Source organism: Pholcus phalangioides, unplaced genomic scaffold, assembly GCF_987345545.1.
Source record: "Pholcus phalangioides strain wild (caught in Gottingen) unplaced genomic scaffold, Ppha-v1.0 ptg000010l_1, whole genome shotgun sequence".
Classification (NCBI taxonomy): domain Eukaryota; kingdom Metazoa; phylum Arthropoda; class Arachnida; order Araneae; family Pholcidae; genus Pholcus; species Pholcus phalangioides.
In genome coordinates, this window is record NW_028301603.1 from 19,315,018 (window position 1) to 19,329,443 (window position 14,426).

The 14,426-nt window shown below is 40.3% G+C and overlaps 1 protein-coding gene across 1 annotated transcript; it reads left to right on the forward strand.

Moving 5' to 3' along the window:
* The first annotated feature begins 2,317 nt into the window (after nt 1–2,317).
* LOC149081059 (RING finger protein 11-like) lies at nt 2,318–12,049 on the forward strand. Its single transcript, XM_089237828.1, has 3 exons — nt 2,318–2,905; nt 7,559–7,713; nt 11,095–12,049. Exons 1-3 carry the CDS (start codon nt 2,795–2,797, stop codon nt 11,264–11,266), a joined length of 438 nt encoding a protein of 145 aa, XP_089093954.1. The 5' UTR covers nt 2,318–2,794; the 3' UTR covers nt 11,267–12,049.
* Nucleotides 12,050–14,426: the final 2,377 nt, after the last annotated feature.

Genomic DNA, 14,426 nt, shown 5'->3' on the forward strand with positions numbered 1-14,426 from the left:
GTGTCCAGGAATGCGCTTAGAAATTCGTATACTTAACCTCGAAAATCCTAAACAGATCGTGAGGCCTCCGTTTCCGTGCTTGAGTGGGTCCATGCATTATCACAGCATTGGGCTACAGCCCGGTGGCCTGGCATGATTCTCATAATTTTTTGTTTTTCACGCTATATATTCACCACATAGGGGCCATTGAAGATTCTGGCCTGAAGGTGTTGGGGGGGGGGGGCACCAAAGATCCCACCCTAATAACTCTGAATGAGGAAGGCCATGGACATAGACAAAATAGTACATTTACGATTAAGTATTATTACGGCCGGACTCAAGGAAGGTGCGAAGGGTGCGGCCGCAAATCGGGATAAAAATACTTTGATTACATTTTGACTTTAACATTCGTAGCGTTTGACTTATTGTCAAATAGATTAAAATTCCGTCTAAGACCCATGGCACCCACAAGGGTGGGGCTGACAGGCTGGGACGATTCTTATCACTTTTTGTTTTTTGTACTATAAATTCACTACGGTGATAAATTACTACGATACTAGCCTAGGGGCTCTGCTGCAAGATGTGGGGGCCATTCCAAGACCTCTAAAATTCAGGCATCGAACCTTCTGGCCTTGGGTTTCAAAGAACCCCACCCCAAGCCGGGAGAATAATGCAGATCTAGTGGCGCTGAACCATAGGGGGAGCTAAATTCTTCTTTTAAAATTGTTTAAAATCACACTCGCAAAGCCGTAGCATACCTTCTCGGGGCTGACATTTTCTTGGGAGCCCCTTAAAAAGGGGAAAAAATTATACAAAATAAGTGTACATTTTCTGTGAGGCTTCCATTTGACTCGGGGTCCCGGTGCAGTGTCCCGGTTGCCCCAGCCTAGTTACGAACCTGATTGCACGAGGGAGGCATAATGCATGATTGCCCGGCTGAACGAGTATCTAGTTGCGGTCCCGGGTAGATAATCAGTTCCTCCAGCCCCGAAAGCCCCCCCCCCTAATCTCTAAGTGCCTAAGGGCACACTTGCAATTTTATGGCTGAGCAGCGGGCACCAGGGTCACCGAGATGAAGAAAATATTGAGGGGGGCTGAAAGTTGCCAGTCGTTCCATATATACAGGATTCGAACGCGTGCTCAGGAGGAGGAAGGGTATGGTGCAGTGCCGTCTTAAAGGCATGGCGCCCATTCGGGCACCTCAAGCGAAGAGGGGCCTCACAAAAATGAGATCTGGTTGAAGTTTTTGAGAAGTTTTGTTTGGTAGGGCCTCAGAAAAATTAATTGGCCGGGGGCCCATGACACTCTTAAGACGGCCCTGATGTGGTGCATTATTCATCAATTATTGGGAGAGCCCCTAAGTTCCGGTGCATATGGTGGGCGTAGTCGTACGCAGAATTTTCTCAAGTGGGGTTTCAGTATTTTTTTCCTTCTCAAGGGGGGGGGGGGGAGTCACGTTTTTTCCCTGCAAAATAACACTATAATCTCGGCTTGGGGGGGGGGTGGTGCTCCTTGCGTACGCCAATGATGGTGGCACTATCGTACAAATTTATTCTCGAATGATTTTTTTTATGATCATGATAACAGTATAGTTTGATATTCATTCTCGGGTGCCAAAATGTAAACCTGGTGTGCACCAAGGACTTCATGGATACTGGGGGGGACGGGGGGGACATGGCCCCCACACCTTGAAGCAGGGCCCCTAGGTTGGGATATTTTACGGGTCCCAGACTTTCACGGGCCCCTTTATGATGAATTTATAGCGTGAAAAAACAAAAAAAAATGATGAAAATCATTCCGGACCCCAGGGCTGGAGCCTTGTCAGCCCACCCCTTGTGGGGGCCATTGGGAGGGGAATGAGAAACTCTGTTTTAGAGAGCCGCAAAGCTGTTTTTAACCGGGCAACTAAATAACTCAAGTCCGTCCCTGAGTATTAGGGGCCGTTCAAGTATTACGTACGCAAATTTTTAGCCATTTTTGACTCCCCCCCCCTCGTCAGCAAAACGCTGACCCCTTCCAGCAAAATTTCGTCATCAGCTCTGCCCCTCTGAATCCTAACTCATATTTCCATAAAGTGTGGTTGATGACGTAAGCATTATCCAACCCCCCTCCCCCCCTTGTCACCAAAAGTCAGCAAATCGGAACCCCCCCCCCCCCCATCGACGATGACGTAATACTTGAACGGACCCTTATATACGGACAGGAAAGAATGGATTGAAATCACGATCTATACAACTAATTTTAGATAATTTGTACCCAGCCCCGAACACGGTCTCACCTTTCCGTGACGTCACGTACGATTAACAAATGAGAATGGCCCCCCCCACGTTTCTCTACGGTCTAGGATGAAGTAGTAGAAAGTTAAAGCACTCGAAATCCTCTCCCGGATTGGCTGTCGCATTGTGTCTTTGTTGTCGCCACACTCTCTCAGCTGTTTGTGTTTTCTGGCTGCTGTCGTCTGTGTGTGTATGTTTGTGTTGCATGAGAAATCGAACAATTTCAGAAACAAAACAAAGGAGACAACTTCGATTGATTACATTTTGAAATAATCGACACAGAAAAGTAATCAACTTCTGAAGCCGAGGCGATGTCCGGAGGATAACGTAATAATATTTTATCCCCTTCGTGATTGTGTGTCTTCTGCTTCGAAAGAAAGAGAGAGAGAGAGATGCTTTGATGGCTATCCATTGTCAACTGGTGCAATCTTTTAAGCCTAATAATAATCTCTGGGAGATATAAACATCGAGTTGATTCGATTACTTTTTTATTTGTTTACAGCGTCTTAAAAGAAAAGTAAACAAATATAAAGAAGAAAATGGGGAATTGTTTGAAATCTGTTTCCACGGACGATATTTCGTTGCTGAGGGAGAATCAGAACGCCAGGGAGTCGTCGTCTGATCAGCTGGGACCCCCACCATCTTATCAGGTATCTAACTGCTCTTGTTATCATCTCTTAGCTTATCTTGAGATAACATTTTGTTTATTTGGAAATTTTACGGCGATGGCATCCGATCCCATGCCCCCCCGCTAATGATTCGGTGACATCTGATCCATGTCACGGTTTTGACGTGGGTTTGTGTCGATGTTATAGCTGTGATTGTTGAATAAAATGAAATACAACTCGTTTATAACGCGAGCAAATCGTCGCTAAAACCGAATTTTAGGGTTTTTGAAGATATTCGTTTGAAATTGTGCTGTGCATTGTCCTAATCGAATTGATCATTTTAATAGTAATGATGAATTGATGACTCATCATACACCCACCAGGCTGGAATTATCTTCCTACCAATTTCCTTGTTCCCAAAGATCATCTAGATCTTATTACCATGAGCAGGGCCGAACTTAGTTATTTAATGGTCTGGTGAAGGAAGTTTTACGGCCCTCCTCGATATTACGTGAAAAATAATGTGATAGGGGTTATGGCCAGGCATTGATTCATTTTTGTTCTTAAAACCAGGTTTTTCTGAGACGTGTGAACCGAATAGGATCATTTGAACAACGGAAATGTGTAACTTAATCACTCTACACGTTTGTGTTTTACTAGCGTGGTGCATCAGCTCAGAGCAGCAATATAGTATATGGCCCTATTCTGTGGGTTTTGAAGGGAAAGGAAATATAACAAAAACGAAGAGAAAATCAGCGAAACGCGATGCAGCATGAAACATTGAAGGGTTCCCAACTACTGTTACAACATTTCACTCCTCCGGAAGCAGTCGGTTGGCCAATCGCGCCTGACGTAAAGCACCGTCGTGAGGCCCACCTCCATCATGAATCCTCCAGCTTGACATAGCGTCCACTCACCAATTAGAAAAGCAATATGACTGTTTCCCCTACAGAGCACAATGGGCCTATATATAAACACATTTGTGTATATATATATATATATATATATATATACACACCTTTTTTAGTATATTTTCAAAAGCCAGGCTTCAATGCAGCCCCCGATCCCTCCCCCCCCCCCCGAAAAAAAAATGACGGGCGTAGTATGCTCTGCTTTCTGGAACCTCCTCTGAAAGTTTTCGTGACTGATCCACACATTGAATACATGTTCTTTAACCCCCCCCCCTTGCGGGAAAAGGTGAAATGATGGTCCTGGGGCATACTGATGGTGTAGGTCGATAAGGAGCCTCAAGTGTTAATGAGACATATGTAAAACAAAATGTCTAATATATGAAATAAGATTTTGAATCACGGTGACTGATACTTCAAATCTGATAAAGTGGCGTTTCCAGAGAATCTCTTTTCCACTGGGTCTCATGGTGCTTTTAAGACCATGTGCCGTTCCCCTCGATTTGAAAATCAATATAAGAATCCAGCTACAGTCGACTCTCAATTTCACAAGCCTCCAGTTTACGAGCGAGTTCGATACCCAGTTCGTCCTTGTCAGAAAACTTTCCTGACACAGGGGTACAACAAAAAAAGGCGAATTGACCGCAGCAAAAATTGCTACCGCAGGGAGTCCCCCATCGAGGTGTTAGCGCACCAACCTCTCGATGAGTATGAAAAACAAGCCTGCCGTTCGGAATCGGCAATAAATTGTAGGTCCCGGTCTAATTAGCCCTCGTGTGCAGAAAATGACCGTGGTGCGACAAAAATGATCAAATGATCCAGTTTACGAACTGGTCCTCTGTCCCAAACCATGTGTCATATAGATAATGTTAAAATCTGCCCTATTTTATAAACTCTAATTTCTATTAACTCTTTATTTTACGAACTCGTTTTTCTTTCGCTAATTTTTTTTCCCATGTAATTTTATTTTTTCAGCTACCCTTGAGGGTGTATTGTGACCAAAAGTAAACTCCAATTGGAATGCTCAATGTCTCTTTAGAGAAAGCGGGAGGGGGGGGGGGGTGAAAAGTAGTTCATGTCACCACCAGCATGAAATCCACATTTGATTGTCGGTAAGGTTGACCATGAAGTGAAGATCGGAACTAGAAAATCTAGTCACCAGAAAAAAATTTTACCCAAAAAAAAGGTAGAAAATAATGGGTTTTCTTAAACTTTTTGCAGGAACTACTTTCCTTTTAAAAAATTCAACAAAATGAAAAAGATTGTGTTTAACACTAAACAAAAGAAAAAAAAAGATTCTAAAAGAAATCAATGTGCGATCTCTTACTAACAAGGGAATGGTCCCAAGGTTTCATCCTCAAAAGATTATGAAAATTATTCATGCATATATTCATCTTGACCAGAAACATAAAAACCAAAAAAAAAATTGGCGGCAGGGTGCAATTAATAAAAAATACCCGCAAAAAAATTGCAGCAGTTGGCTGCTGATTGCTTTCACACTCCAGCTCTCCTTTTTCTTTTCTAGGAAACCAGTTCATAGGCGAAGATAGACTTAGAAGTCTGGAGGGCATGGTCATTATTGCTGGAAGGCACGATGATGATGTCAATTCGTATATACATTTATACATTAGATCAGTCGACTCCACCTTTGATGCTGGGGGGGGGGGGGTATTGCCCCCCCATATGTCCACCCATGAACTAGTTCAATGATCATATTATATTGTTTGAATGACATCACTCTAAGACTGTAGGGTTGCAAGATTTTCAAAGTCATTCTCGGCCTCTATTGGTGTTCAAAATATTAATATTTAGAAATTTTTTAAATATTGTTGTGCATATTTAAATGTGTAGAATCAGTGTGGGCAATTTTTGTCAAAACTTTTTGAAGACGTCACCTTGGGACCTTTTCCTTCTAAGGTAGAAATTGTCAAAATTCACAGGACTCCATAAAATACATTGAGTACTCTAATCAAATATCAGCAAAAACTGTTTCTCCAGCAAGGGGAGATCCAGCGGCTTTCCACCATCTCAGCAATATTTCAGAAAATTAAGATTTCTGGAGCTTGAAAAGGCACTTGTTGCTTCGGTGTCATTCAAGTATTACGTCCGCATCGGGGGGGGGGGTTGGATTTGCTGACTTTTGATGATAGGGGGGGAGGGGGGTTTGAAGGTTGCTTACGCAATCAACCACCCCTTTTTGAAGATATGAAGTATTCTAAGCTGCTGACACAGGGAGAGGGGTCAGTGTTTTGCTGACAGGGGGGGGGGAAGGGGGGTAAAAATGGCTGAGAAAATCTGCTTACGTAATACTTGAATGACCCCTTGGATGAAGAAAATGAGAAGTGATCGGTTATTGAAAATTACCTGGGGAGTGGGGGGAGCTAAAATGTGCACTTGGCTGAAAGTACATCTTGTTGCAGCCCCGGGTGGATTATATGTCCTATAGCCTCAACAACCCTTCCACTATGCTTCCCTGCATCTGCATACGGATAAATTTAAAACAGTGGTCACTTGTAATTTTTCCTCAGGAGAGCGGGAACTGTTGTCCAAAATTGACAAACTTATCTATTGATTTTTTTATTACTATGAAATAGTAGTTTGATAGTCATTCTCGGGTGCCAGTGAAAACTTGGTTTGCGCAAGGGTGCCCATTGGTACTGGCAGGAATGGAAAAACTAGATTTAGATGGCCGCAAAATATACTTAGGTCTGTCCCTGCTTGTTGGCAAAAAATTAGTCTTGTTCAATCTTAACTTCAAAATACAGTAAAACCTGTCTTCAATGGAATTGCAAGGGACCAAGGTTTTTCCTGTTGAACACAGGTTTCCGCTTTATAAAGGTTCAATTGACATAATGTGTAAAATTATGTAACAATCCTGTTTGTGATTGAGATAAAATTATATTAATTGAAGATAAAGTAAATAATTTAAAAATAGAAAAATAATTAGTCTATAATTACTAATTACTGTATTTATGTTATGATAACATAATCTGTATATAAAATCCCAACCTACACTGTTCTTCTTCCTAACCCTTTAACACAGGAATGATAACATTATTGCAATGTCCGCTCACCTTTCAAAATTTTGCCGCCATGGCAGTTGTCTCTAATTAATTCTGGTCCTGCTCAGCCTTGTGATAACAGCATGTGTACACAGCTTGCACGCAATTTCACATCTTGCATATCATTTGGAAATTCGACCCTTACGCTGATTTCTCCCATGGGAAAAGAATGCTTTTCCGAAAATTTTGTTACAATTTCAGAAAGCAACTGCTTTACTGCATAAGGCTTATCAAAACCACAGTATCAAGTATAGAAATGGTTTTCGCTAATCTAAGGGTAGATTATGTAGAACTCACATTTGCAAGCATAGAATTGCGTAAAAAAATTTGGTGGAGCACTTTAGCATTTTGTATGATCCTTTATTATATTGGTCGCCAAATGTTCACAGTGTTTATGTGAATTTTTCCTTTCCCTTGTTAGATAGGTTTCGTTTAATCCAGGTTTTCTTATTGTGTATTATGGTTGTGTGATTTTCTTGATCACCACTCATTTCTCGAATTTGCCTTTCTGGGCTGTAGCTCGCTATCTCCCCTGTAAATAGACCACTGCTTAGTGAGTGAAAAGTGATAACAATACCGGAATGTTAACATTATTGCAATGCTCACTATATTTTTGTCACTAAGTTCTGGGATTTATCAATCACTGCTTTAGTTTTGTTATTTCGGTTTTTTTTGGTGAAATTCATTCATAACGATGTGTCATTTTATGTGTGATTCTTTTGCAGGAAACCGTATCGGTTCCGATATATTATCCATCACCTAACGTCAGCCGGCCAGCCTCTCAGTTGACTGAAGAGGAACAGATAAAAATAGCCCAAAGAATAGGTCTGATTCAGCATTTACCTACGGGCGTCTATGATGGGAGTAAGAAAAATCGAGAGTAAGTTTTTTTTACATTTTGAAACTTTATTATCATTGCATTCAGAGGCAGATTTAACAGCAGGCGCATGCCCTGGACCCAAATCTCTGAAGGGTCCAGAAAAACCCCAACTTTTTTTCTGAAAGGGGCCTTTTTTTCTTATTAAAGGGAAAAATGTAAACAAAAAAAAAAAAAAATTATCTGAAAAAAGATTGCGTAAATTATATATCGCCATTACATTAAAGCATAAACAAAAAAAAAAAACCATTTTCGGAGAGAAAACAAAATTAGCCAATCAGCCAGCATCAATCTGGACTTTCAATTTCAAAAATTGGCACTATCATGCTTATCTGCTTTGATCATATGTCCCGTTCTAAGCCGTATGGAGATTTTTTTTGGTTGGCTAGATTTCATTTTTTGAGAGTAATAATGACATAATTTAACCTACTGGTTAGCCAGGATTGGTACAATATCACATTTTTGCAAGAGGGAAAAATCCCTATGTTTTCAAAGATCCCTTTTATATTTATTTTTGTATGGAATTTGAATCCCCACAAAAACCTCTAAAATTCTCATTGTCCAAAGTTGGCAGCTATGTTATACTCAGAATGGCATTCCTATAGTGACTGACGTTTTAACGAATGGGCCTAATGAAGAAGCCCCAGAACATGGGCCCTAGGCATAAAATATTAAAAGTTTTCATTAATACAGTCTGTGCTTCTTATATTGACCATCCCGTAATATGACCATTACGGGAAATAAGAAGGGTCGTACAAATCCACTTGCAGCCAAGGGTTTTTGAGCTGTGGGTCACGAACCAAACTTGATAGTGCCATTAGGTCATGACCCATAGCTTAAGAACCCCTGGTTGTAAGTGGACTTGTAGGATCTATCTATCTCAAAAGCCCTGCAAATCAAGTTTGCTTCGTGACCCCACAGCTCAAAAACCCTTGGCTGCAAGTGGATTTGTACGACCCTTCTTGGAAGCTCCTGCAAATCAGGTTTGTGTTGGGACCTTATAGCTCAAGAATTGCTGGCTGCGAGTGGATTTGTACGACCCATCTCAGAAGCTCCTGCGACCCATAGATATGCTCTAAATCAACTTGACAATTTTTTTACTGTGTTTGAGAGAATACAGAAGAAAATAAAACAAATCAAAATTGAAAATTTACAAACGAAATAGTTTTCATGATTGTTTATGCCTTATGCAAACACTAGTTGCAACAACAAGGAAACTGGCGTGGTAAATGATCGCAGAGTCATTGAATTATTGTAATTGTCATGAGTTTTTGATTTTCGTTGAAAGTATAGTCATTCTTTATTGATGAGGGGCCGTTTAACTATTATGTCAGCAGATTTTTAGCCATTTTTAACCCCATCCTTGCCTTTGTCAGCAACAGTCAGTCAAACTCTGACCCCTTCCCCCTCCTGGCAGCAAAATTTTTGTCAGCTCTGCCCCCACACATATTGGGATCAGAGAAATGTACGTGGGGGGGGGGCATCCCCATGACCCCCTCAGATGATCAAAAATTTATTTTTTTACACAAAAAATTTAAAAAAAAATTACAATTTCGGAAGAAAATACCTTTATATATGTTATTATAATCAATTTCTGCAAATTTCAATGCTATTTAAAGGCTACAAACTCAAAATTTCTTTTTGAGAAATTCATTGCGACCCACCTTCTAAGCCATATATGCTAAACCTGTGGCTCATGGGGTTATTTGATGCGGCCCGCCACCTCAGGCCTAATTTTGTAAAAAAAAGTTAAACTAAGCAACGCATTTAGAAATCGCTCAAGTGACCCGTGGCACAATTCCAGAGTATTTATGTGCTCTGTGGCGTATTTTCAGATCACTTAAGTAGGCCTGTGGCACATGTACAGATCACTTGAGTGATCCACAGCATAGTTCCAGAACACTTAAGCAATCTGTGGCACATTTAGAGAGATCCATTAAGTGACACGTGACACTGTTTTAGAGCACTTAAGTGGCCTGCAGTGTAGTTCTATTATCACTCAAGTTACCCACACACATTCCCGGATTACATAAGTGATATCCAGCACAATTACGGGTTACTTGAGTGATGTGCCGCACGGTTCCAGAGCACTTAAGGTGCCCACATCATATTTCTAGAAGAGAACACTTGAGCAGCCCCCACACATTTCCAGATCACTTGAAGGATCTGCAGAACATTTAGAGATCACTAAAGTGTCTCTTTAGAGGACTTATCAATAGGGAGAATGTTAGTTCAGGTGCCCGCAAACTAGCGAAAGAGTTCTACTTTTTGGCACACAGAGAAAGATGCCATTAAGAATATTTCATATTTTTATAAAGAGTGGTTGATGACTTAAGCATCATTCAACCCCCCCCCCCCAACCTCATCTGTCAGTAAACCTGAACACCCCCGCCCCCAATATTGATGCTGTCGTAATACTTGAATAATCCCATATCAGTGATATGGTATCTCCACCCATATATGTATTGCTTGTTTGAGTCAAAATGTTTTACAAAAAAAACATGACGCTCATGAACTAAGTTACTGATAATCCAAAGTTTTACTGTACATTGAAATCCTTCACTTTTTTGAGACGATCGTTTTTAGACGAGAATTCAATAGTGTCTGCTAACAGCGAGAATATCTATTATGAGAGGTTCCACTGTATATCGAAGGATTTACGAAAATTTTGCTTCTGGCACATTTCGTATCCAGTAACATTTTGCCCGCCTTGACCATGTGAGTGATAAAATGAGTGACTGAGCAACCATGTGAGTGAATGACAGAAAGACATGAAATGAGTGACCAGTTGAAAAGGTGACTGTATGAGTGATCAGATGAGTTGGTGCGTGACTGTACCAGTGACCAATTGAAGGAGTATTAGTGATCAGGTGAGTGAAAGATCATAGAGGAGGACTTGAAGGTCTGGTCGCCCCCCCCCCCAAAATGTGAGAAAATGACTAAAAAAGGGGGAATGATGGCCAAATCTATTGTTTGACCGCCTCGATATGCAAGTGGTTCACCCTTCGAACAAAATTTCTGCCTACGTGCCTGGATGAGTGGATGCTGATTATACAAGTAACCAATTGAAAGGGTGACAGACTGTATTAGTGACCATAGGAGTCGCAAAGTGAGTGGGATTCATTTCACCTTGTATAAATAATGGTCAAAATGCGAATAATGCACATACTCAGACGGTCACTCATTCATTTGGCTGATCATATGGTCACTCACTTGATCCCTTATAGGTCATTCACTCACACGGTCAGGGCCAAAATTTCCAGGGATGACTCTGGGCGGAATTTCCAGACCCCATATCGAAGGTCAACTTTTTTAAAAATTTCAGAAACGATTGTGAATTAAGTATGTATTGCTTACAATACACCATTTTTTTTTTTGCTTTAGGTGTGTGATATGCATGGGTGAATTCATGATAGGGGATCCGATCAGATTCCTGCCCTGCATGCATATCTATCATACAGATTGCATCGATGACTGGTTGATGAGATCTTTCACCTGTCCATCGTGTATGGAGCCTGTCGATGCCGCGCTCCTGACAACTTATCAGACAAACTGAGGACTGAAATCGTCTGCGTTTTTTTGTTTTTTTTTAAATTTCTCGTCAGTCGTCACAGTCATACAAAAAAAAAAAAAAAAACGTGCATCACCTCCGCTTTATGTTTGTGTGCATCTTTGCTAGTTCCTTAGCGTAAAAGTAGAGTGTTTCCAGGAATGTGGAAAAAAATAATTGAGTGATCGAGTCATCGTTGTCGATTGTCATAAACTTGTAATGTTTCGGAGTTCGAAGATGTAAAAAAAAACTGCTGATGTTGAGCTTTTTGTACCAAAAAAAAAAATGTTGAAAAAGACTGCGCAATGTGTAAAAATAATTATATATATATGTATGTATATTTGTGTGTGCATGTGTACGTGTCATCACCTGTAAAATTGACTGCGAGCGAGAGAAAAAATTTGATGTCGAGTTCGAAGCGATTCCGCATTTTAACAGTGTTTTTTTTTTCGTTAGTGTAAGATATACGTGCGTTTTTATTCTTTTTGTTGCGCTTTCTGGTGCTTTACACAGAAGGAAAAAAAATGGAGAGAGGTTTGTGTCTCCTTCCCGTTGGAATAAGATTTGATAATATATATATATATAAAGTGCAGCTGCGGTGTTTGTTTGATATCATGTGCAATTGTTCCCCTCTTGGGGAATATTTTCCCACTCCTCCCCCCCAAAAAAATTAAGTGTTTGCTTAATATCGATGTTTCACATGACATGCTGTAGAGTGCAGTTTTATGTAAAACTTTTAGCAGTGCTGTATATTTATTAAAAAAAGAGGTAGTTTTTTAAAAAGTCAAAGCCGATTTCCAGAAGTTCTTTTTGTTTTTGATTCTTTTGTGAAGGTATCATTTTGTATGTACAGTACAAATAATGTATCACTATATGACGGCCGTCAACCTAGTCCTAATGAGCAATGTGAACCAAAAAACTGCACTGATGCCAAAAATTAATTGACCTAGTTGTAATGGGCTTTATGGAATCAAAGTGCACCAACGCCCAAAATTAATCAACTTAGTTTTAGTAAGTTTTATGGAACCAAAGTACACTGGTGTCCAAAATTAATTGACCAAGTTGTAATGGAATAAGTTATATGGAACCAAAGTACATTACTACTACTAAACCAGACGTGCACTATGTCCATATTCCTCTGCGGAACTTCTAACGAATTGGTACATGTTGGATTGTGTATAGTGAACCTTCCGTGAAATTTGTTTCTGTGTAATGCTTGTTATGTGTAGTGCTGTCATCTGCAATCAAGTTTTAAACTATCAGTTTTTTCTCAACTCGTAGTAAGTGAAGTGTAATGAATGAATAATTATACCGATGTAGGCCTGTTGCTCTGTGCTGCGACTTTTAATGGGGAGATCGGCTCACATTCACACCTTGAAGCAACCAAAGTACACTGGTGTCCAAAATTAATCAACCTAGTTGTAATAAGCTTTATGGAACCAAAGTACACTGGTGTCCAAAATTATCTTTACATGCATGAAATTCTTTTTCTTGCGGGGTCTGTGAGCTTGGAGTACGCTGCCACCTGGGGGGGCCTACTATGCATCTACTTCAGCGTCGTATGTCACTGCTCAAAAAATTATAAGTAAAGATTGGTCCTATCTCCAGTAGTGTATATAGGTAGCTCGCTTGCCCGGATTGCAAGAGGACTGTGGACTCAATTCACACATTTTTGTGTGAGCCGATTCAAAGAAAATAGAAAAAAAAAATTTTTTTGTAAGAGAAATACGCAAATCTTCTTTCACTCATTCATGAAAATTATACTCTCTTTTCTTCACCAAACACCAACTGTGGTCATATCAGCATATAGCAATTTAGTACCGATCAAGCTGGAGTGTATCTTTCTCTTTGGAGAAATTCACGTTATACTTCTACCCTAGTCTTGAGGGCCAAGGGAGAACCTTCAGCGTCGAAGCAGATTTATGATTTCGCCACCCTTCTTTTATTCTAATATTTCTTCAAATTTGTTACTTTGGGCTATTGTCTGCTTAGCTCTTTACAAATACGCCTCTGGTTGATCACTCACATAAATCCACACTTTCTTAGTCACTCTTTTAGTAGCTCCTTGACCTGATCCTTTATTCTCTAGGTCACTCTTTTGATCATTCATAAGCTTGTATACTGTTTTGGTCACCAACATGCTTGTCCACGCTCTAGGTCCCTTGTTTTCTACATCTCTTTTGTTTATTCACTGACCTCGTTCTCTGCTCTCTAGGTCACTCACATGCTTGCGAACCGTCTAGATCACTCTTTGATTAAATTGCTGATCTGATCCTTTGTTATGTAGGGCATTTTTACTTACTGGTCCCTTGCGCTCTAGGTGTGTCTTTTGACAAGTCACATGCTTGCAAACTACCTAGGTCACTCTTTTGACTCGCTGACCTAGTTATTTTTTAAGCAGAGGAAAATTTTTAGTTTTACCCCCTGTGGGGGCTATACAAATTTAGCCACTCTTCTTCCATTCTAATTTTTATTGGACCCTGTAAGTATACCTCTGCCTTCAGTGAATGCAGATTGAAAAAGCTCCATCTATCAATGGTTGCTTCAGGTTCAGTAGGAGAAAGAACCTTTCCTTGCCAATCTTTGGGATCTAAGCTGCGAACTTGAACAGTACTTTTCGTGATTGTAGACGAGCATGTCACCACTGCACCACTCGTATCGGGAATTATACTAGTATATCCTTAAGAAAAATGTGTTTTTTCTATTGCTCTGATTATTGTTTTATATTATACAGGGTGATTCGCTACCACATGTACGAACTTCAGGGAAGAGTAGGTGACTCAAAGACAAATCAGAATCACTGAGCAAGTGTTGGGAACACATTCGTCATGGGATAGTGCCCAGAAAACACGAGAAATGAAAGAGTGACTCATAAAGTGAAGAACATTATTTTATTCAGTAAAACGCAACAATTTAAATATTAGAGAGATCAAAGGTGTTTGAAGTTTCAGCCACCAGTTGCAACACAAGATTGACATCAGCGGCTTATGAGCATTTTGAAATTCACCAAGCATTTCTTGGTCAAGCTTACAGAGATGTGTACACCAGTAACCTTCTCTGCCCATGCATGTCTCATACACTACACAGAGTGACCGACCACAGCAAATAAAAAAAATTGAATGAGGAAAGGTTTGGCAACAGTTTTGATGCAGCCACGTAAATAATT